This window comes from Hyaena hyaena, unplaced genomic scaffold (assembly GCF_003009895.1).
Source record: "Hyaena hyaena isolate Hyena2069 unplaced genomic scaffold, ASM300989v1 scaffold_601, whole genome shotgun sequence".
Lineage (NCBI taxonomy): Eukaryota > Metazoa > Chordata > Mammalia > Carnivora > Hyaenidae > Hyaena > Hyaena hyaena.
The window spans coordinates 265,009-285,174 of NW_024081232.1; the positions used below are offsets into that span (position 1 = coordinate 265,009).

Sequence of the window (20,166 nt, forward strand, 5' to 3'; positions counted from 1 at the left end):
GTGGAAGAGTAAGTATGATTAGCTGAATTCTCTGGCATTTTCAACCCTTTTTTCTTTTTAGATTTTAATTTTTGAACCTCTATATCCAATCTGGGGCTAAAGCTCACAACCCAGAGATCAAAAGTCACATACTCTACCAACTGAGCTGGCCAGCTTCCATTTGCAACTAAAGCATATGATGATTTCCAGCAGTTCTATTCTTAGATATATACCCAAGAAAATGAAAGTTGTGTACACAAAAACTTGTACAAAATGTGCATAGCAGCATTATTCACAACAGCCAAAAAATGGAAATAACCTAAATGCCCATCAGCTAATAAATGGATAAACAAAATGTGGTATCTCCATAGAACAGAACATTATTTGGCCATAAAAAAGGAATCATCAGAAGTACTGATATATGATGCAACATGGCTATAACTTTTACACATCATGCTAAGTGAAAGAAGTGAAGTGAAAAAAAGTCACATATTCTTTGATCCCACTAGATGTCCAAAATAGACCTCTCTAATCAAGAGAGACAGAAGTAGATTTGTGTTCGCCAGGCACTGAAGAATAGGAAGTGAGTGCTAATGGATATGGAGTTTCCTTTTCAGGTGATGAAAAGTTCTGGATTCAGTGGTTACACAACTCTGTGAATATAGTAACCACTGAAATATATACTTTTAAAAAGGTAAGCTTTATGGCATGTTAATTATATTGCAATAAGGCTATAAAAAGTATGTGGTAATTCTAACCTATTTATTGAATTTCTAAAAGAAGACTCATAGTCTGCTAAAGAGTAATAGGATCCTATATACCTTGTACACGTATCAGTCATCCTGAAAACTACTTTTGAACCAAAAACTTTGTCTCAAGACATCACTCTTACTATAGTTAAAAGAAAAAGAAAACAATTTTTTAAATGTAAATATATTTAAAAAATTAAAACACCTAAGAAATGCAATCTATACATATGAAAAAGTAAAATATTTATATGCATAACAAGTAGTAGCAACATCATTCATAAGCAGCAGTTAGTGTTTATTTTCCCCGTATTTTGGTTTAACACCATAGTGGTACTTTATTCTTTTTAGGGAAATTGCATAAGGTACATATAGCATATTATCAGTAAGTTATAGAAGACTGTGTAATTGGAAAATTAATTCCAAGTAACAATATTTCCTCTAAAAACACATTTATTGTTAAACAAATTATTTTAAACTAGTGGACAATAAAATGTGCCTATAATTTATTAAGTCCAAGATATATAGTCAACTTGCATAAAATTACACATGGCATTTTAAAAACAGCCTATTTCTAAAATATCAATAATTCAGACAATTGGGATTTCCACAGGAGATAAATTGCCATTAATTTCCTTTTTATGATGAAAATTTCTGCCTTAAGAACATTACAACTATGTTATTAAGAAATGCTACAGCATACTTTAAAAATCAAAATGGTAAAACATATGCATTAGTATATTCTTTTATGGGTACCAGCCCTGTAGCGCATTTCATATGGAGATTTAAATCTAGTCAACCACATTTCCAAATGACTTGGGTTTTTATTTTCTAGAAATACATATCACATGTGTAGTTTAGTTAAGAATTTAAATTTCTATTATAAATGAGAAACTATCATACTGATAATGTAAAGATAAAAGAAATAAAGTACTTGGATAGGCTAGTACTTTATTAGAAATATATCCACTAATTCCACAAAAACAAATTTTACATGAAGCAAAATACTAAAAATTTCTGATTTGGGAGAAATGAAATAAAATACAGTGAATAGGTTTTCTCTTCATCTCTAACTGTAAAAATCCCTTTTGCCTATTTATTTGACCCGTCTCTATTCATGCAATTTAATGAATCCTCAAAATAATTTACACATCTTTATACAGAATTCACATCTACATCAGTAAACTGCCAGTCCTTTTATATTTTCAGTGCCTTATCAAAATATGGGTAACAAAGTTTTTCATTCTATGAGGCAGGAAGATGTTTCCTAAGTACTTCTTTGGATGATGAGGATATAGTATCTGGGAAGGACACCTCAAATTCTATAAGAAGGTCACCACGCTGGTCAGGATTTTTTGGAAATGGCAGCCCATATCCAATAATTCTTCTCCTCATTCCAGGTTTCACAATATCATTTATTGACATAGGTATGGTTCTTCCATCCATTGTTGGCACATTAATTGAGCAGCCACACAATGCCTGAAATAGACCAGATAAAATGAACAAACTCTAAAACTTAAAAAACTCAACAAAAATATAACCACGTGTGAAGGATGAAACCACTAAGGTAAAATTTTAACCCCTAAAAGAATATCAATAATTATAAGACTTTTTCCCTTTTAGCAAATGTCTTGAGGACATGCATGATCACACATATTACAAAAGAAGAAAAGGAGAAGGGGAAGGAAAGGAAAAGAAAAGAGAAGTAAAAGATGTCTTCCACAATACCCTGAAATGAAATGGAATGTTTGAAGCTGCCATTACGACATTCAAAATGCAGGGATGGAAATGGACAAGAAAAGAGGGAGAAATTTAGGAGAAGAGTAGAATAAGAGTAACTACCTACTTCTCTGGAAGGAAAAATACTAGGATAAGAAATACATTTATTGGTTTTGTCAACAAATGTTTACTGAGTGCGTACTATATGATACACATTCGTGCTAGATGCTGAGCTGAGGGACCATGAACACAGACCCCACTGTAGGGAATGCAAAAGGAACTCAGAAACAAACCAGTAATAATACAGTATATATAATATTGGCACAGAGGTGCAGAAGTCTTTTGTGAGACAAAGGGCACCCGTCTTACCCCCTTATCTTCTGATAGTACAGAATGTTTGAGCTAAGCTTTGGACCTTTAGCAGGTATTGAAGCAGAGCGAGAAACAACAGTGTTCCATAGATTAGAGCTCAGACAATGACATAGATGTATATAAGATAATAATAGAGCAAACTTAGGGATATGTATATACATTTATAGGTAGATATCAGATTTAAAATGACCTCTTTTTTTTTAAGTTTATTTTTATTTATTTTTGAGAGAGAGAGCAAACAGGGGAGGGACAGAGAGAGAGGGAGACAGAATCCCAAGCAGGCTCCATGCTATTAGCTTAAACTCACAAACCATGAGATCATGACCTAAGCTGAAATGAAGAGTTGGATACTTAACAGACTGAGCCACCTAGGCACCCCTAAAATGACCTTTCATTTTAAGCTAAAAAGTTTGGACTTTATTGTAGATGCTATGTGGAATTATTTAAGAATTTTAAGCAGGGAACTGACATGGCCATATTTGCAGGATTATAATGCAATTTGAAAAATAGTGTCTACTGAGATACCACCTCACGCCAGTCAGAGTGGCTAAAATGAGCAAATCAGAGAACTCTAGATGCTGGCGAGGATGTGGAGAAACGGGCACCCTCCTACACTGTTGGTGGGAATGTAAACTGGTACAGCCCCTCTGGAAAACAGTGTGGAGGTTCCTCAGGAAACTAACAATAGAACTCCCCTATGACCCAGCAATAGCACTGCTAGGAATTTACCCAAGGGATACAGAAATGCTGAGGCATAGGAGCACGTGTACCCCAATGTTCATAGCAGCACTCTCCACAATAGCTAAAACATGGAAAGAGTCTAAGTGTCCATCAACGGACGAATGGATCAAGAAGATGTGGTTTATCTATACCATGGAATACTACATGGCAATGAGAAAAAATGAAATCTGGCCATGTGTAGCAACATGGATGGACCTTGAGGGTGTTATGCTGAGCGAAATAAGTCAGGCAGAGAAGGACAAATATCATATGTTTGCACGTATAGGAGGATTAGGAGGAACTTGACGGAGGAACAAGGGGGAGAAGAAGGGCGGAAATGGTGGGGGAAAGGGAGAGAGGCAAACCATGAGAGACTCTTGAATGCTGACAAAAACTGAGGACTGATGGATGTGGGGGGGAGGGGGGATGGGCATGGAGGAGGGCACTTTGGGGATGAGCACTGAGTGTTATGTGGAAACTAATTTGACAATAAACTATTTGTAAAAAAAAAATAAAAAAAAAATAAAAAGAAAAATAAAAAGAAAAACAGTGTCTAAAATCAGAACAAACAAGAACTTATATATTAAAGTAGTACCCTTACAATTATTTTAAATTAATATCTTTTTGTTATATAATTATTACTCCACATTAACAATTTTGAAAAAAAATCTTAATACATGGACTAAGGTGATAAAATACCAGTGTATATCTCATAAACCATATCTATAAAAACTGAGTAGAGTTAACCCGGTATAGGTTTCATAGTACATAATCCAGCTAGCACTTAAAGTTGGCATTAAATTGTTAGTACAGGTAATTAAACTTAGAAAACATAATCCTATCCATAAGAGAGGCATTATAGGGGTGCCTAGGTGGCTCAGTCAATTGAACGTCCAACTTTGGCTCAGGGCATGATCTTGTAGTTTGTGGGTTCGAGCCCTGGGTTGGGCTTTCTGCTGTCAGTGTAGAGCCCACTTTGGATCCTCTGTTCCCCTCTCTCCCTGCTCTTCCCCCACTCACACACACACTTTCTCACTCTCTTTCTTGCAAATAAATAAACATTTTTTTAAAAAAGAGGTATTATAGTAATACTACCTCTGGGGGTTCTTATGAGAATTTAAAAAATAACAGAGGCGCCTGGGTGGCTCAGTCAGTAAAGCGTCTAACTTTGGCTCAGGTCATGATCTCCCAGTTCGTGGGTTCAAGCCCCACACCCGGTTCTGTGCTGGCAGATCGGAGCCTGGAGCCTGCTTCAGATTCTGTGTGTCCCTCTCTCTCTGTCCCTTCCCTACTCATGTTCTGTCTCTCTCTGTCTCAAAAATAAATAAACTATAAAATAAATAAAATAAAAAAATAAAAATAACATATACTAAACATTTAATAAATATTAGCTCTTATTTAGATAAATTCCCTAAGATCAGATACATAATTCTGTTTGGTTTCAGAATCCCTGTTGCTACTAACTTACCTCTCGTAAAGTAATTTTAGCAGTGTAAATTATATTTGATCCATCCCTTTTAAATTTGGGGTGATCTTTATCTTTAATGATAAAAACAATGTCTGCTGGAATACTAGTTGGCGTTTCATCTCCTTCCCTTGGAAAAGTAATTTTGGTGCCTTCTTTCCACCCTTTTTTAATCTCGATGGTGAGAATTTTGTCCTCAGATCTATAACTCCTTCCATCAGGATTTAACCTTTTTCGAGAAATCTTCATCCGTTTGGTACAGCCACTATATATTTCTTCAAGTGATACTCTAAGTTCATGAATAACTGGAGGATCTTGTTTAATGCGGGATGGCCCCACAGAATTCCTGTCTCTCGGATATCCATTCATGCTGAATCCAAAGGCAGTAAAAGGATCTCCATCTACTTCCATTTCATCAGAATCTCTACCACCAGGCATCCGTCTTCCAAAGAAAATTTCAAAGGGGTTGGAACCTCCAAAGAATGCTGCAAATGTGGCATGGGGATCACCGTGAAAGGTGTACCGGAAGGTACCTCCTTGTCCATCAGTACCTCCTGCTCCTCCTTTCAACCCTAAATGAACACATGAACATGATTAGAAAAAAGCCTGCAACTCTTGAAAGTTAAACTTTCAAAAATTGTATTACTAATAAAATTTTGGCCAACTTTGGTTACAATTTATTAAGATCAGCCAGAAATGCCATTGTAACTAAATACAGAACAGTTAACCTTACTTTTGATCATTCCATCCTAAGATAAATTTTTAGCTTTCAAATTCTTCCTTGACATCCCCATCTTTAGAGATCATTTATTCCTGAATCTTTGTTCCATAGGTAAATAAGAAAATAAAATCGGGAACCTCTTGTCTCATAAACCACTGGTTTGACAATCTGAAGTATGTAAGTTTTCAAAAGATGCCAATTGAAAGGTCTTTGGTAACCAATGCAAAATACATAACCTAAATCTTTAAAGTATTGTTATAATCGGTGAGCATAATCAATAATATAAAATACCATATTCATAGTAACTAGCTTCATTTTAGATCATCTTTTACTGTTTAAGAATTAAAATAGAACTCATTCTATGGCAGAAAGGGGAAAAATTCTAATAGGAAACATTATGAAAAATATTTCTTTAAACTGTTATCTGACAAAATTGTTTATCTAGGCACACCATGTGATAGGATTATTTTCAACACTATATAGAAAGAAGACTAAAATCAAGAGCTGTAAACATTCTGTAAGTCCTTTGGACTGGTTATTTCTGTCTATTGTGGACAACTTGCTCCAGACTCTGAGATAGTGATCTTTTGACGCGGTTCTTTAAGATTCAACTAAGTAATATGTAGTTCACAAACAATTATACTTTCGAGACCGCATTTTCTGCTATATACCAAGGAAGGTTTCTGTTAAAGACCCACCAAACATTAGTATATTGGTCTTTTAAAGGATCAATACTGACAAGAATTTATATCATTATAGTAGTCACAAAGTTTCTGAATGGGACTTATGGGCATTCCTGACTAAGGAAACAAACAGGAATAGAACCTAAAAAATTTTAAACTATGATACATTCAAGAGGTTAAACTAAGAGATTCCAATATGTTCAAAGAGTGAGTAATTTGAGGGCAGGAAATACATTCTATTCGTTTTTGCATTGCTCATATAAACAGGGCTGAAAATGATGGTGCTCGTGTTTATTGAACAGAAAATAAACTAATTCCTTTTTTTTTTTTTTAATATTTTTTAATTTATTTCTAGGAGAGAGGGAGAGAGAGAGAGAGACAGCGTGAGCAGGGGAGGGTCAGAGAGAGAGGGAGATATAGACTCAGAAATTGGCTCCAGGCTCTGAGCTGGCAGTCAGCACAGAGCCCAACGCGGGGCTCGAACCCACGAACCGTGAGATCATGACCTAAGCGAAAGTCGGACGCTTAACCGACTAAGCCACCCAGGCGCCCCGAGAATAAACTAATTCTTTTTTTTAAATGTTTTTTTATTTTTTTTATTTTTTTTTATTTCTAGGAGAGAGAGAGAGAGAGAGCGAGAGCGTGAGCAGGGGAGGGTCAGAGAGAGAGGGAGTCACAGACTGAAACAGGCTCCAGGCTCTGAGCTGGCAGTCAGCACAGAGCCCGACGCGGGGCTCGAACCCACGAACCGCGAGTACATGACCTAAGCGAAAGTCGGACGCTTAACCGACTAAGCCACCCAGGCGCCCCAAGAATAAACTAATTCTTAAAGTGTGTTTAAACTTTAAAAAGAGGCAAAAGCTATATAAAGTATAACCACACATACACATACATGAGAGATTTAATAATAAAAAATTATACTGGAATCACTCAGTATGCTTACAAAGAGACTTAGTTTTGCATGTTTTATCCTATTTGTTTTCTTCCATTAAAAAATACATATATAGTATGGCAGTATTGAATCACTATATGGTATACCTGAATCTAATATAACACTATGTTAACTAACTGGAATAAAAATTAAAACTTCAAAACAAACAAACATATACAGTCTTTTTCATGCAACAGTCTCAACTGATGTTTAAATTTTTACCTTCATCCATGAATAAAAATCTGGAGAGACCTAGAAAAATCTAATAATCTGAAAAATTGTCAAAATATGTATTGAATGATATATCCAAATAGCAGTTAAGATGTTCCTTACAGAAAAAGAATGACAAGTTTAAGCAGGACAAGGAGTTTTAACGTACGGCTCACACAAAACTTCTTTTTATAATTCTTAGTGGTACAGTTAGAACTCCAAATGTTAAAAAAAGATAGTGACAGAGTTTTATAAATGACAAGTTATGTATATTGCTCAAGGTCATGACCAATGTGACTAAACCAATGCTTAAATTACTTCAATCATTTCATCTTTTATCCCAGAAATATAATAGAGTTAAACTATTATAGTTTAACAGCAAGTTGAGTAAATTAGCTTGCCCAATCTAACTCTCTACAAGACAAAATATAAGTGTTTTGGACTCATAATAAATTCATTAAAAGAATGAATAACATTTTAAGTTATTACGTTATGGGTTTGGCTTTTCCCTAAAACCTCTTCCCTCCTCTGCCAAAAATGGTAACTCAATCAGGATTACAGAGTCCCTGAGAAGATTCACACAGTCTGAAATGACATTTATCAAAGCTGACAAAAAGCCTCTAATGGAGATTTGAGGTTTTCCTTGACACTAAACTGTCAAGTACATGGCTCAGATTAAGTACAAGGCTACTATGACTGAGAAAATCCTACCGATATCCTTAATAATATAACATGAATTATTATGCAAGTGCCACTTGCATTGCCTAGCACTGAATTGTAACAGGCATGTTATCAAGTATACAGTCAACTCTTTATTAGATACATTTTGACTGCTCATGGAAAATTTTAATATTCAACTGGATTCCCTCTGCTCTCCAAAATGTTTTCAAGGCACGATCATCACTTTGCATGATCACGGAATATACTCTAGAACCAGCATTTGCCCATGTTATAGCAAGACAGCTATTATTTAAAAATAACAAACCAACCAATTTGCAATCCAAAGAAAAAATATGTGTTTGGCATACTCTCCATAACAATAATTTCCAGTGGTTAGTTAGGTGAAAGTTTGTCAAAAGCAGCAGCACTGGAGAAGGATTAGGATTTCAAAGAAAAAAAAAATCAGAGGACTTAAACAACTCCTACTTTAAGGGGATTTAAAAAAATTTTTTTTAAATGTTTATCATTTGTGAGCGAGAGACAGAGCATGAGTGGGGGAGGAACAGAGAGAGGGAGACACAGAACCCGAAGCAGACTCCAGGCTCCAAGCTGTCAGCACAGAGTCTGACGCCTGGCTCGAACCCACAAACTGCAAGATCATGACCTGAGCCACAGTCGGCGCTTAACCAGCTGAGCCACCCAGGTGCCCCTGAAGGATATTTAATATGTAAAAATCTAGATTAATATTAAGACTTACAAAGTTACGCAAAATTTCAACTTATCTTTAAAAATACATAACAAATAATAAGAGATTCAGTTGATTACATAAACTAAAGAAGGAACAAGTGAGTATAAAGATTAATATACTGAACACAAGTTGGATCACTATAAATACTACCTTTTAGTACTTAAAGAAAGTTACTGAATAAACTACAAACAAAAAAAAGGCATAAAGAAAAAGAAATCTAGGATCTAGGGTTACAGATCTGGGATACTGCAAGGACACATTACTGAGTCTTTTGTTGTTGTTGTTGTTAAGTCTTTTAATACAAACTTCTGTTGAAATCCATTGAACCATAAACCTAAAACCTTCTGGTAGATATAGGTTCAAAATCCAATTTTAAATTTCTGTAGTTGTGGGGTTTTTTGTTTTCAAATGATTCAACTATGGAGAACATTTCTCTATTTTTAAAAATAGCTTTATTTATTACATACTGTGAAAGTAACCCATTACAAATATATAATTCAATGATTTTAGTAAAGTTGTAGAGTTGTGCCGCCATCATCACAATCCAGTTATAGATCATTTCCATCAACCCAACCAGTTCTCTACTCTCTGTAGCTAATCCCTGCTCCCACTTCTAGCAGTAGGCAACCCACTGATCTGCTTTCTTTCTCTGTAAATGTGCCTCTTCCATGCATTTCAATAAATGCAATCATAGAATATATAGCCTCTGACATCTGACTTCTTTTATTTAGCATCGTTTTTGAGGTTCACCCATGTTATAGCATGTTTCATATTAAGTCAATCTTTTTAATGCTAAGTAGTACACCAGTGTGTACCTGTGTGTGTACACACATACATATGTACCACATTTTGCTTATCCATTCACTTAATGACAATACTTGTAAAATTATTTCCAATTTGGGTGGAACTGCTGGGTCATATGGCAAATTTAAAACATCTCTAGTTTTGTCCAAAATTGGTAAAACCCAGCATTTAAAACTGTGGATATTAGAGAGTCTTCAAAACATGAATAAACTGGATCACTGGTTCTCTTCATTTCTAAATATATAAATTTAGCATGTTCAGCTCATACACTTCTTAGTTCATGGTTCCTGTTCCCACTGTCCCAGGCCTTGAAAAAGAGTGTAATAATTGGGGGAAACAACTATATCATGTAAATTACAAACAGCTCCGGAGTCCTAACATGTAGTGTTTTGTGACTAGTGGAGAAACACATATCGCTCTGGAACTGGGGCTGCAGGTACAAACTGACCAATGAAAGGCAAAGAGAAAAAATATTTTCCCACATTTAAACAGTATACCTAAAAGGAATTTTTTTCAAAGAATAAATGAGCGATTCTGAATAAAGAGCAAATAAATATAATGCTTTTCTGTAAAGGAAGAATAATTTTGAAAAGACAACCAAATAATTTTCATTTAACTGTATTCGTTCAAATAACTCCTAACTAGAGAATATTTCTGAATATATTTCAATGGATTAAAAATTTATTCTGCCCTCTCCAATACCTTTTTTTTTTTGTTTTGTTTTTAGCAATTATCTGAATCAAGAACAAAAAAGGTTCAGGGTACAGAGATGATACTGCTTTCCTTTTTAAAAAATTCACTCACTGTGATGATGACCAGTAAAAATCAAACTAGAGCAATACCACTCAAGAAAAACACTAGTTAAGAGGTAATGTTAAGCCAAGAAAAATGTCTCATTGGATGACTTGAAAATTCTGGAGATAAATATCCTTAGTATACACTGAATCCTATGGCTTAGTCAAAAAAAAACTTGAGCCATCAGTGAGATGTGGGTTAAGCAGTGGATATCTGCTTTTTCATGGGTATGTATAGTGTTACTCCATGTTTGTGAATTTCTTTACAAAATCACAAATAACTTATTCAGAAAGAGTATATTATAAGTATCTCACAATCCTGGTTAGCTTTTGAGATGAACCAAATTGTTGTATTTTGATTAGTATGGCCATAAAGGAACAAGCAGAATTGAACTGGCCATTATTTGCCTTTTTCAATATTTATCTTGTAAGAACCTGACACTGCAGGTCCTAGTCACCATCAATAGAAACTGCATTTTGGCAACTCAGATCAAAAAGAAAAACAAAACAAAACAAAAAGGAAAAACAACTTTCTACCCAATCATGTTGCTTATATAAATGTATTTTTTGTTTTAAATGAGCAATTAGTGCTTCACTGTATTTTAGGATATATTTCTAATTAGGAAAACTTTACGTTACGTGCAATGAAGGAGGCAAAGAAATAACAAAAGTTTTCATAACTGCAATGATTTAAAAGAGAATATTTTGGGAGAAAAAAAATAATGAAATAACTTGGTCCCGATTTGAAATGTTAAAAACCTCAGAACCTGTAGGAATTAAAGTGTTTTGTTGTTGCTGTTAATTAGCAATTTAAAATAGTCTTACTTCATAGCTACATTTATATGGAGATGATTGACAAACTTAATTTAAAATCCAGAATGATAAAAGGATAATCTTAAATAACCCCTGTATACTGTATTCAACTAGTTTCTGATCTCACAATTCAAGAAACAAAAGTATGGCAAGGAGAGGAAAGGGAAGTTGTCACACTTTCCTCAAAACCTAGATAGTAAAATTTCAGAAGAAATAATGTTACCTAAAAGTGAATCAATAATTGTTCTAACGAGGTGGCCATTTTAGGTCAAAAATTGTATTTCTGAGATCTCAGTTTCTTGGCACACACTTACTGTTTACAATTAAGCTAAAAACTTGTTCTGGTATTTTATGACATCAGGAAAATTCTTTCCTCTCCAGGCAGAATGCCAAAAACAACTACAGCTGAATGCCTGGGCCTTCTGCTTCTCAGAGACGATTCTGTCTTGTTCCGTCTAAACTAAATTGCTATCAGAAAGGCAAAACTTCTCGTTTTTGCAAATAAAATATAAACTAACCAGAATTTGAACCGCCAATCTTAAAATTTTAAATGACTGAAGGATCTTTATTGGTTCTGACAGAAAATTCATTAGAAAACAAAACAGGTTGCATAAGACTTTTGACACAATTCATTAATGGGCATGGGAATTCAAGCTGTCTTTTCAAATATATAATGTTAACATAAATCTAAAGGTAGAATACATATATTACAAAATGCCCCCCAAAAGTCAAGCAAATACATTTCATTCACAGCTATGTAATAATATTCATTCATATGATCAAAGATGAAATCTTGTTTTTATCCATTATTTGTCTTTATACTTTTGATGCCTGAGAATTTATTTTAATTATGACCATAAAGCTGAAAGGGGGGTGTGGGAGGTGGGGAGAGAGACGGAGAAGCAGAGCAGGAGAGACCGAAAGATATACACAGAATACTTACCTTCCTCCCCAAACTGATCATATATTTCTCTCTTTTTAGGATCACTCAATACTTCATAAGCTTCTGCGACCTCTTTAAATTTTTCCTCTGCTTGAGGAGATTTGTTCTTGTCCGGATGAAATCTGAGGGCTTGTTTTCGGTAAGCTTTTTTAATATCTTCATCTGAAGCTCCTTTTTCAATTCCCAAAATGCAATAATAGTCTTTCCCCATTTCGAATGCCTTGAAATGAACTTAGGTTTCCCTTTGTGAAAGAAAACAGCGTCCCCAGTCTTAGCAATACAATGATTCCAAGAAAAATAAACCGAGCTGGGTATTTTAAAAGTTAAAGCAAATCAGCAATTCAGCTTCGCTGTCTTAAGGCAGCAAGCAAGCAGCGTCTCTGTATTTAATTCCTTCCCCAAAGGCTCACTTACAGATAAATATACACTACACAGGAGACAGCCTCCTTCTAGATCCTCCCATTTTCACTACGTGTCTCTGTACTTTCTAGAACAGCAAATGCTACAGGACGTCACTTCCCAGCTGCCTCTAGCCTAAGTACTGAGCTAGGTTTTCTCCTCCTCCACGATTAACTGTTTATTTTCCTTCTGGCTCTACCATTTTCATTTCCTTTTTAAGAAGCTAAGTGGATTAAGAAACCAATATTTCAGCACGGAATATCATAACTACGTATTTATTTACTCTATTGTAGGAGGAAAAAAACAACAAAAATAATTACAGCCATTAGGCATCCTGTGTTAAAATAAATTAAAAGCATTATACAAATAAAAGTACCCTTGAACTTATTTTAGGTATTTTAATTTTAATTTGAGGTTATCCAAATGTAAGATACACAATACTAAAATATGGTTTAAATTAACATTTTCAGATAATTTGTGTCATTTTTAGAATTCTTGGGGTATATCAATCAGAAATGCCAGCAAGTCAATATACCAATTTCACATTGTAAAAGGCTACATATCATAAACATCAAAAGCAGTAAAGGACTTGAATATTATCTTAGGTAGTGGTTTTAACTAGTTTTCCGTAGCATGTAAGAGTTAATAGTTCTGGCAAACTAAATATTTGTAAAACTTCATATCTGATTTTAGCTACTTTATCAAAAACAGAATGAGATCCCACTACCCCCACCTCTGTCTCCGCCCATTTCTAAGAGTCGTTATTTAAAGAATTTTTGTGCTGCAGGAAGAGAGAAGAAAGTATCAGGTTACAAACAGTAAATACTCATGTTTCTAATGTTTCTTATAAGACCTTAACTGGATCATCTTAAAATCTGGATATGCTATTTACAGGGCAGTGATATGAGAAACAGTTTTTCTATTAAAACCACATTTCCCTAATTATAGTTATCAATATTCATTGCTGAAGGTTTTCCAAAACACAGAAAGAAAAAATAAAACCACCTTAGGTAATCCCTGCTAAATATATTTCCTTCTAGTCATTTTTTCCCTATAGGTATTTAAATTATATTTATATTTATAGTTTTGTATTTTTTTGTTAACAAAGTTTATATCATATCATTTACATACACTTTTGATGCCTGCTTTTTTTGTATATATTTTGTATATTTATGAGAAATATTTTTAATCTATATTACTCATCTTTTATCTCCTATATTGTCTCGTCATCTTTTCAAAGATGTTCCCATTTCTAATACGAGGGAAAGATAGATTAATAAGACAATGTCAAAAAGAATTGCACAGAGCCCTATAGATACTTTAAATCTGTAAACTTAAAAGAAAACAAAGAACATTTAAAGGAAAAGTAAATGTACATATGTTTAGAGTATAATGAAAAGGTAACAATCACATGTTAACTTTTAAAGCTATGGGAACACCTACTCTATATGCCAAGCAGCTTTACATTAGTGATTCAGCAATTCTTTCAGAACATTCATCTCTTTTACATTTGACAGCTGGGGTTTCCTGTTTTTCAAAACTCTCTTTTAAAAATACTTTGGTATTAGAAACGTATAGCATCTTCCTAGCCTATTTACAGATTACAAAGGTTTGTCAGTCATTCAAACAAATTTTTTAGTCCCACCCAAGGAATACTCAATGTCAAAAGGTTACCATTCAAATCCAGAAAAATTTAGGGGGAAATGCTAATATCCAAAGTCACCTTAAAACTCCTACTTAAAAAAAAAATTGCAAGTTGAAGTCCAGTAGTAGTACAGCATCTGCAGTAAAAATAAAATAAAAATCACTTTTTCTAAAATTAATTTCCAAAAGAGTTCCTTTAAAATATTCACTACCAAAGAAACACTGACATTACTATCTGTGAAAAGCCTGAAATGTTCTAGTGGGTAATGCTGGGAGGAAAGAAAAAATAGATTCTTATCTGACTTAATCACTTTCAGATAGCTAGAAATATTATTAGGACTTAGCATATTAAATGATTTTAGAACCCGAAGACTAGATCTTTCACATTTCTGAGAAGTGCATTATCTATTAACAAAAGGAAACAAATTTGACTTTCTACATGTAGAGAAGGATGATAAAGGATTTATATATTTCTTCAAACATCATACACACAAAAAAAGAACCATGTGGTAAACTTGAAAAGTTTCAACTGTGACATTTCAAGTTATTAAGGAAGCAGTTATAATTTGAAGACTTTAATAATAAAACAGTCTAGCTAGGTTTTGGTAAAATGAGTAGTATAAATAATTCTTTCAAACATTTGGGAACAATGCCAACAGACACATGAAAAGATGTTCAACATCACTAATCATCAGGGAAATGCAAATCAAAACCACAATGAGATACTACCTCACACCAGTCAGAATGGATACTATCAAAAAGACAAGAAATAACAAATGTTGGTGAGGATGTGAAGAAAAGAGAACCCTCATGCACTGTTAGTGGAAATGTATATCAGAACAACTACTGTAGAAAAGATTGTGGAGCTTCCTCAAAAATTTAAAAATAGAAATTCCACAAGATCCAGTAATTCCACTACTGGGTATTTACCCGAAGAAAACAGAAACACTAATTCAAAAAGATAAGAGCACCCATACATTCATTACAGCATTATTTACAATAGCCAAGATATGGAAGCAACCTAAATGTCCATTCATAGATGAATGGATAAAGACATTATATATGGGAACAAATAAGTCTTAGGGATGACAGATACAGCATAGGAAATATAGTCAATGGTATTCTAATAGCATTGTATGATGACAGATGGTACATATACTTGTGGTGAACACAGCATATAGGGTTGCTGATTCACTGTACTATACACTTGAAACTAGTATAATATTGTGTGTTCAACTATACTGCAATAAAGAAAATAAATATGGCAGCATCAGTGGGCAGTTAGGGGGTCAAGGCCGACTCACACCCACAGCCAGGTGAACCTGACTATTCCTCCACAGCTTCAATGTCAAGTGGGCAGAAAAAAGCACCATGGAGCCTAGGAAATTAGGTAGACCCAGAAAGAGAGAAAAAAAACAAAAAACAAAAAATGGTACACTCAGGCTACTGAGGAAACACATTCTTTTTCTTTTTTAAGAGCTAAAATCCAGTACTTTTTTTTTTAAAGAATAGGAAACACTCAAATAACAGGAAAATTATTCCTGAAATGTGTAACTCTATACTACTCTCCTAAGATTCTCTCTCAGAGCACTTGGAAGGAGCGGGGCCCTACCCACATCTTGGTTTAGCTGCCAAAAGTGTGAGAATAAATTTTTGTTGTGTTAAGATGTTTACCTTGTGACAGTTTGTTTTAGCAGCCCTAGGAAACAAATACAGTAAGAAATACAAAAAAGTATATATGATTGACAGTTCAAAATTGGTAAAAATAAGCACCTATTTATCCATTTAAAAAATAAATAATAAAAATAATTTTAAAAACCATTTGGGAACAAGTATTAAAAACAATTTAAAATCCCTGTAAATACCATTCCTGGAAATTTGTCCCTAGAAAATAATTTAAAGAAAAAAAACTATGAACATACTAATAAACTCATTGAATTAGATGCAATAGGGTAATGGATTAATATAGTCATTAAGCTACATAGTATTTTAGAGAAATTTTACTCTTATATTTACTTTTTTCAGACTGAGCTATCTCCTCTACCACTTAGGGGTTAAAAATCCATTACACAATCATTTTATGTTAAAATTTTTTCATCTACTTTTTTTTAATCTATGAGATGAGGGTGTTTTGTTTGTTTTTTTAATCAGAGTGGGTGACCAATTGTCATCCCTGTAAATAATGATCATGACAAAAATAGAGTATGTAAAGGAAAAAGTAGGGGGCAGCCTTTAGGGAAAATGGAGCTGAGATGTGAACAAGGTTTTTAAAAGTAAAAATAAAAACAAAGCCAAAAAACTACATAAGTCTATTTGAAACATCGTTTAAAAATAAAATAGATCCTTGCTTATTTGATTTTATACATATATATGTATATATCTTATACATATATGTATGTATGTATGTATGGCAGACAGTTTGGGTAACAAGAACTAGAAATAGTAAACATGCACTTTTTTCCCCTTAAATTTCTTTAAGGCTGCTATATTTTTAACAAAGATATTAGTATATGTATTAAAAAACTTTTACTTTACTACTCAAACATTAATGAGATTATTCCATAAAAACACAATTCTCTTTATTAAAAGAAAATTACAGGGGCACCTGGCTGCCTCATTTGATAGAACTTGTGACTCTTGATCTTGGGATCATGAGTTCAAGCCTCATATTGGGTGTAGAGTTTACTTTAAAAATAAACAAGTAAGTAAGTTAATTAATTAATTAATTAATATTACAAAGAGATTATTTTCCTTAGTGTTTACAGTTTACAAGGTTAAGTTCCCCTGCTGGGATAGGGATGGTTCATCTCTAACTAAGTAAAGCTCTATCGTATTTTAAGACATTTTAATTTTTTCAACCAAGTCAGAAAACTTAAGTGTGTTTATTATTTTATTTATCAAAGTTTTTTTAACATGGTTTCACAGTTTTTGTCCCAGTAATATATTTGGAGGAAGTATATCACTCTATTTTAGGGAGACATGGGCCAGACTTCAGCAAAAATTCTAATAACATTGTATTTTTTTTTCCAACAACTTTAACAAAGGTTACTTATTTGGGATATTATGCTTTCATAGTAACTATAGATAGGTTATTTTTACAGAAACTATTTTTGATTGTATAATCACAGTTTCAGATATTACACATGTTTAGATATGAGAGCTAAAGATAGCACTTGAACCACACACTAAAAATCCTAAAAGTCCATAACTAGTCATTCAACTGATGCCATCTTCACCTTCTACTTTGGCTTTAATGCAATGTTTGCATTCTTAAATTTTTTTTAAAAGTCATCTCTACACCCAATGTAGAGCTTGAATTCACGACCCAGAGGTCAAGAGTCAAGCATGCACTACTGACTAAGCCAGCCAGGTGCCCCTTAAAATACATATCTTTGATTTGGGAGTCAGAAGATCTTTCTAGTTTTAGTTTCTGTTGATGCCACATATACCTCAATTATACTAATTTGAAAGTTGCCTAGGGGGAACTATTATTAATGATTGAATCTTTAATTTCTAGCATAAAGGATCTACAGATGTCTAAAGAATAAAGACCTAAGAATTTAAATGCTTTCTAACCTCAGCTCTGCCACTTAATAGGTGAGTTATTTAGGCAAATCATTTAATTTCTCTGAACTCCTAACTCATAAAGGTTATTGTGAGAAGCACTAAAATGTATGTGATGACATATCCATATAAAATGCTTTCATTAGTTTAAACTATACAAACCATTTTGCTACCACTTGGAGATCTCCCTTTGCTCAGGAAGTTTTAGTTGTTACAAAGTATGAAAATAACTAGAGTTATCCCCAAAGGATTCAGGTATCTTCTAAGGTCATGCCCTTTGCCATGTTCCCTTTTCAGACTTTTCTTTCTGAATTTTAGTCTCTTAGTGTCAAAAACAGTAACTGCTCTGGGTCATCCCTATAGTAACATTCATATAATATCATTTATGAAAACACTTCCATGTGCTTTCTCGTGTGTATTTTGTATATGCATACACATATGATATTGAACTAGTGATAAGATTTCAAAGAGCTTTTCTCTAGCTAGCAATCTAATAGTGAGCTATGATATTTATTCTTAAAACTAGAGTAGACATTGTTCTAATATTAACATACAGTTAAAGAGTACTAGACTGTGTCTGTTCTATTACCTGATCTGCTTTTAGATACCTAAATAATTTCATATAATCAAACTTGACCACATAGTAACTGGATATATCTTCAACCTTTACATATTCTACTTTCCTAAGATGCCTTTAAGCCTGAGAATTCTTATAGAAATTATCATTTAATTAAATCAGGCAGAAAAGGACAAATATCATATGTTTGCACATATAGGAGGATTAGGAGAAACTTAATGGAGGACCATGGGGGAGAAGAAAGGGGGAAATGGTGGGGGAAAGGGAGAGAGGCAAACCATGAGAGACTCTTGAATGCTGAGAACAAACTGAGGACTCATGGGTGTGGGGGGGAGGGGGGAGTGGGCATGGAGGAGGGCACTTGTGGGGATGAGCACTGGATGTTATATGGAAACCAACTTGACAATAAACTATTTGTAAAAAAAGAAAAAAAAGAAAGAAATTATCATTTATTTCTTACAGCAAATTGCTTGATTGTAAATTTGGAAGTCAGATGCTAAATTTTCATTTCTGTGAAAAGATTTCAGACTTTGAGCATAAGTTACAATAACCTAAAAATTTTATCATGGCTACAAAAATAGAAAAATTTAGAAAATTTTAGAAAAAATTAGAAATAGAAAAGTATTGAAGACATTCATTTCTTATTACGTCTAGTTTATCAGACAGGATAGTTAAGGAAAATGTCTTTAAGACATTAAACACTATTTAAATTGTTTTAGAAATCCTATTTTTTTTACTATAAAATGTCCTTCTTTAGGTAATTACAGTAATTTGGATTCGTATTTGGAATTAGGCAGTCAATAGCATTTGAGTGCACACTTTATAGTATTTGGTGAATACTTGAAAACTTCTTTTAAAAGATGTATGTTATCATAGTGAACATTCTCCATAAATAAAGTATCTTGTTCACAAATATTTACTGAGTGCTTCCTATGTGCTATAGAAAACACCCTTGGTTTCATTCAACTCATATTCTAGTGAGAGAAGATAACCAAGAAACAAATTAATAAAGAAGTGATATAATTTCAGATAGTTTGAAGTGCTTTAAAGGAAAATTTTAAATGTTACTAAGACAGAGGTTGATGGAGAAATTTAGCCAGGATGGTCAGGAAAGACTTCTGTTCAGCTCTGTTTTAAGAATTATACCAAAAATTTGGCACTAAGGTAGGTAGAGGAAAAGGAGGAAGTCTAGGTATCATACTTTTTTTTTAATGTTTATTTTTGAGAGAGAGAGAGAGAGAGAGAGAAAGTGAGAGAGAGAGAGGGAGGATCAGAGGATCCAAAGCAGGCTCGGCACTGACAGCAGAGAGCCCAATATGGGGCTTGAACTCACAAACCGTGAGATCATAACCTGAGCCAAAGTCCAACCTCAACTGACTGAGGCACCCAGGCACCTCTAAGTATCATACTTTTAAAAATGTATAATGCTTTCAGAAAAAGGAAATGAAATGGTAAAGAGCCCTTAATGACCTCTTTGATTCTATTATCAAGATGTATTCAGCTCTCTTCACCTTTTCCATATGTATAACTGCACATATCCCTTCAAATCTATAGCTAACAATCGAGTTAAATAGTTTGATACAAATTAACAACAAATAGCTTCAAATAAGTGTGTTATATAACTGTTACTATAGTATTTAAGGGACCATTAAGCCACGAGGAAAGATCATGAAA

The 20,166-nt window shown here is 33.7% G+C and overlaps 1 protein-coding gene across 3 annotated transcripts in view; it reads right to left on the minus strand.

Moving 5' to 3' along the window:
• Nucleotides 1–1,002: 1,002 nt before the first annotated feature.
• The window catches only part of DNAJB4 (DnaJ heat shock protein family (Hsp40) member B4), a 44,968-nt gene continuing 25,804 nt past the window's right edge, over nucleotides 1,003–20,166 (minus strand). Inside the window, exons 2-4 of one of the 3 annotated variants that reach the window (XM_039257064.1) lie at nucleotides 12,309–12,550; nucleotides 5,005–5,573; nucleotides 1,003–2,204 (exon numbers count right to left, since the gene is read on the minus strand). In XM_039257064.1, coding sequence (XP_039112995.1) covers nucleotides 1,971–2,204; nucleotides 5,005–5,573; nucleotides 12,309–12,519 — 1,014 coding nt within the window. In that variant the 5' untranslated portion in view covers nucleotides 12,520–12,550 and the 3' untranslated portion in view covers nucleotides 1,003–1,970. Of the gene's footprint in view, nucleotides 2,205–5,004; nucleotides 5,574–12,308; nucleotides 12,946–20,166 lie in introns of those variants that run through there. The other 2 variants (XM_039257063.1, XM_039257065.1) reach the window with 2 other exon arrangements.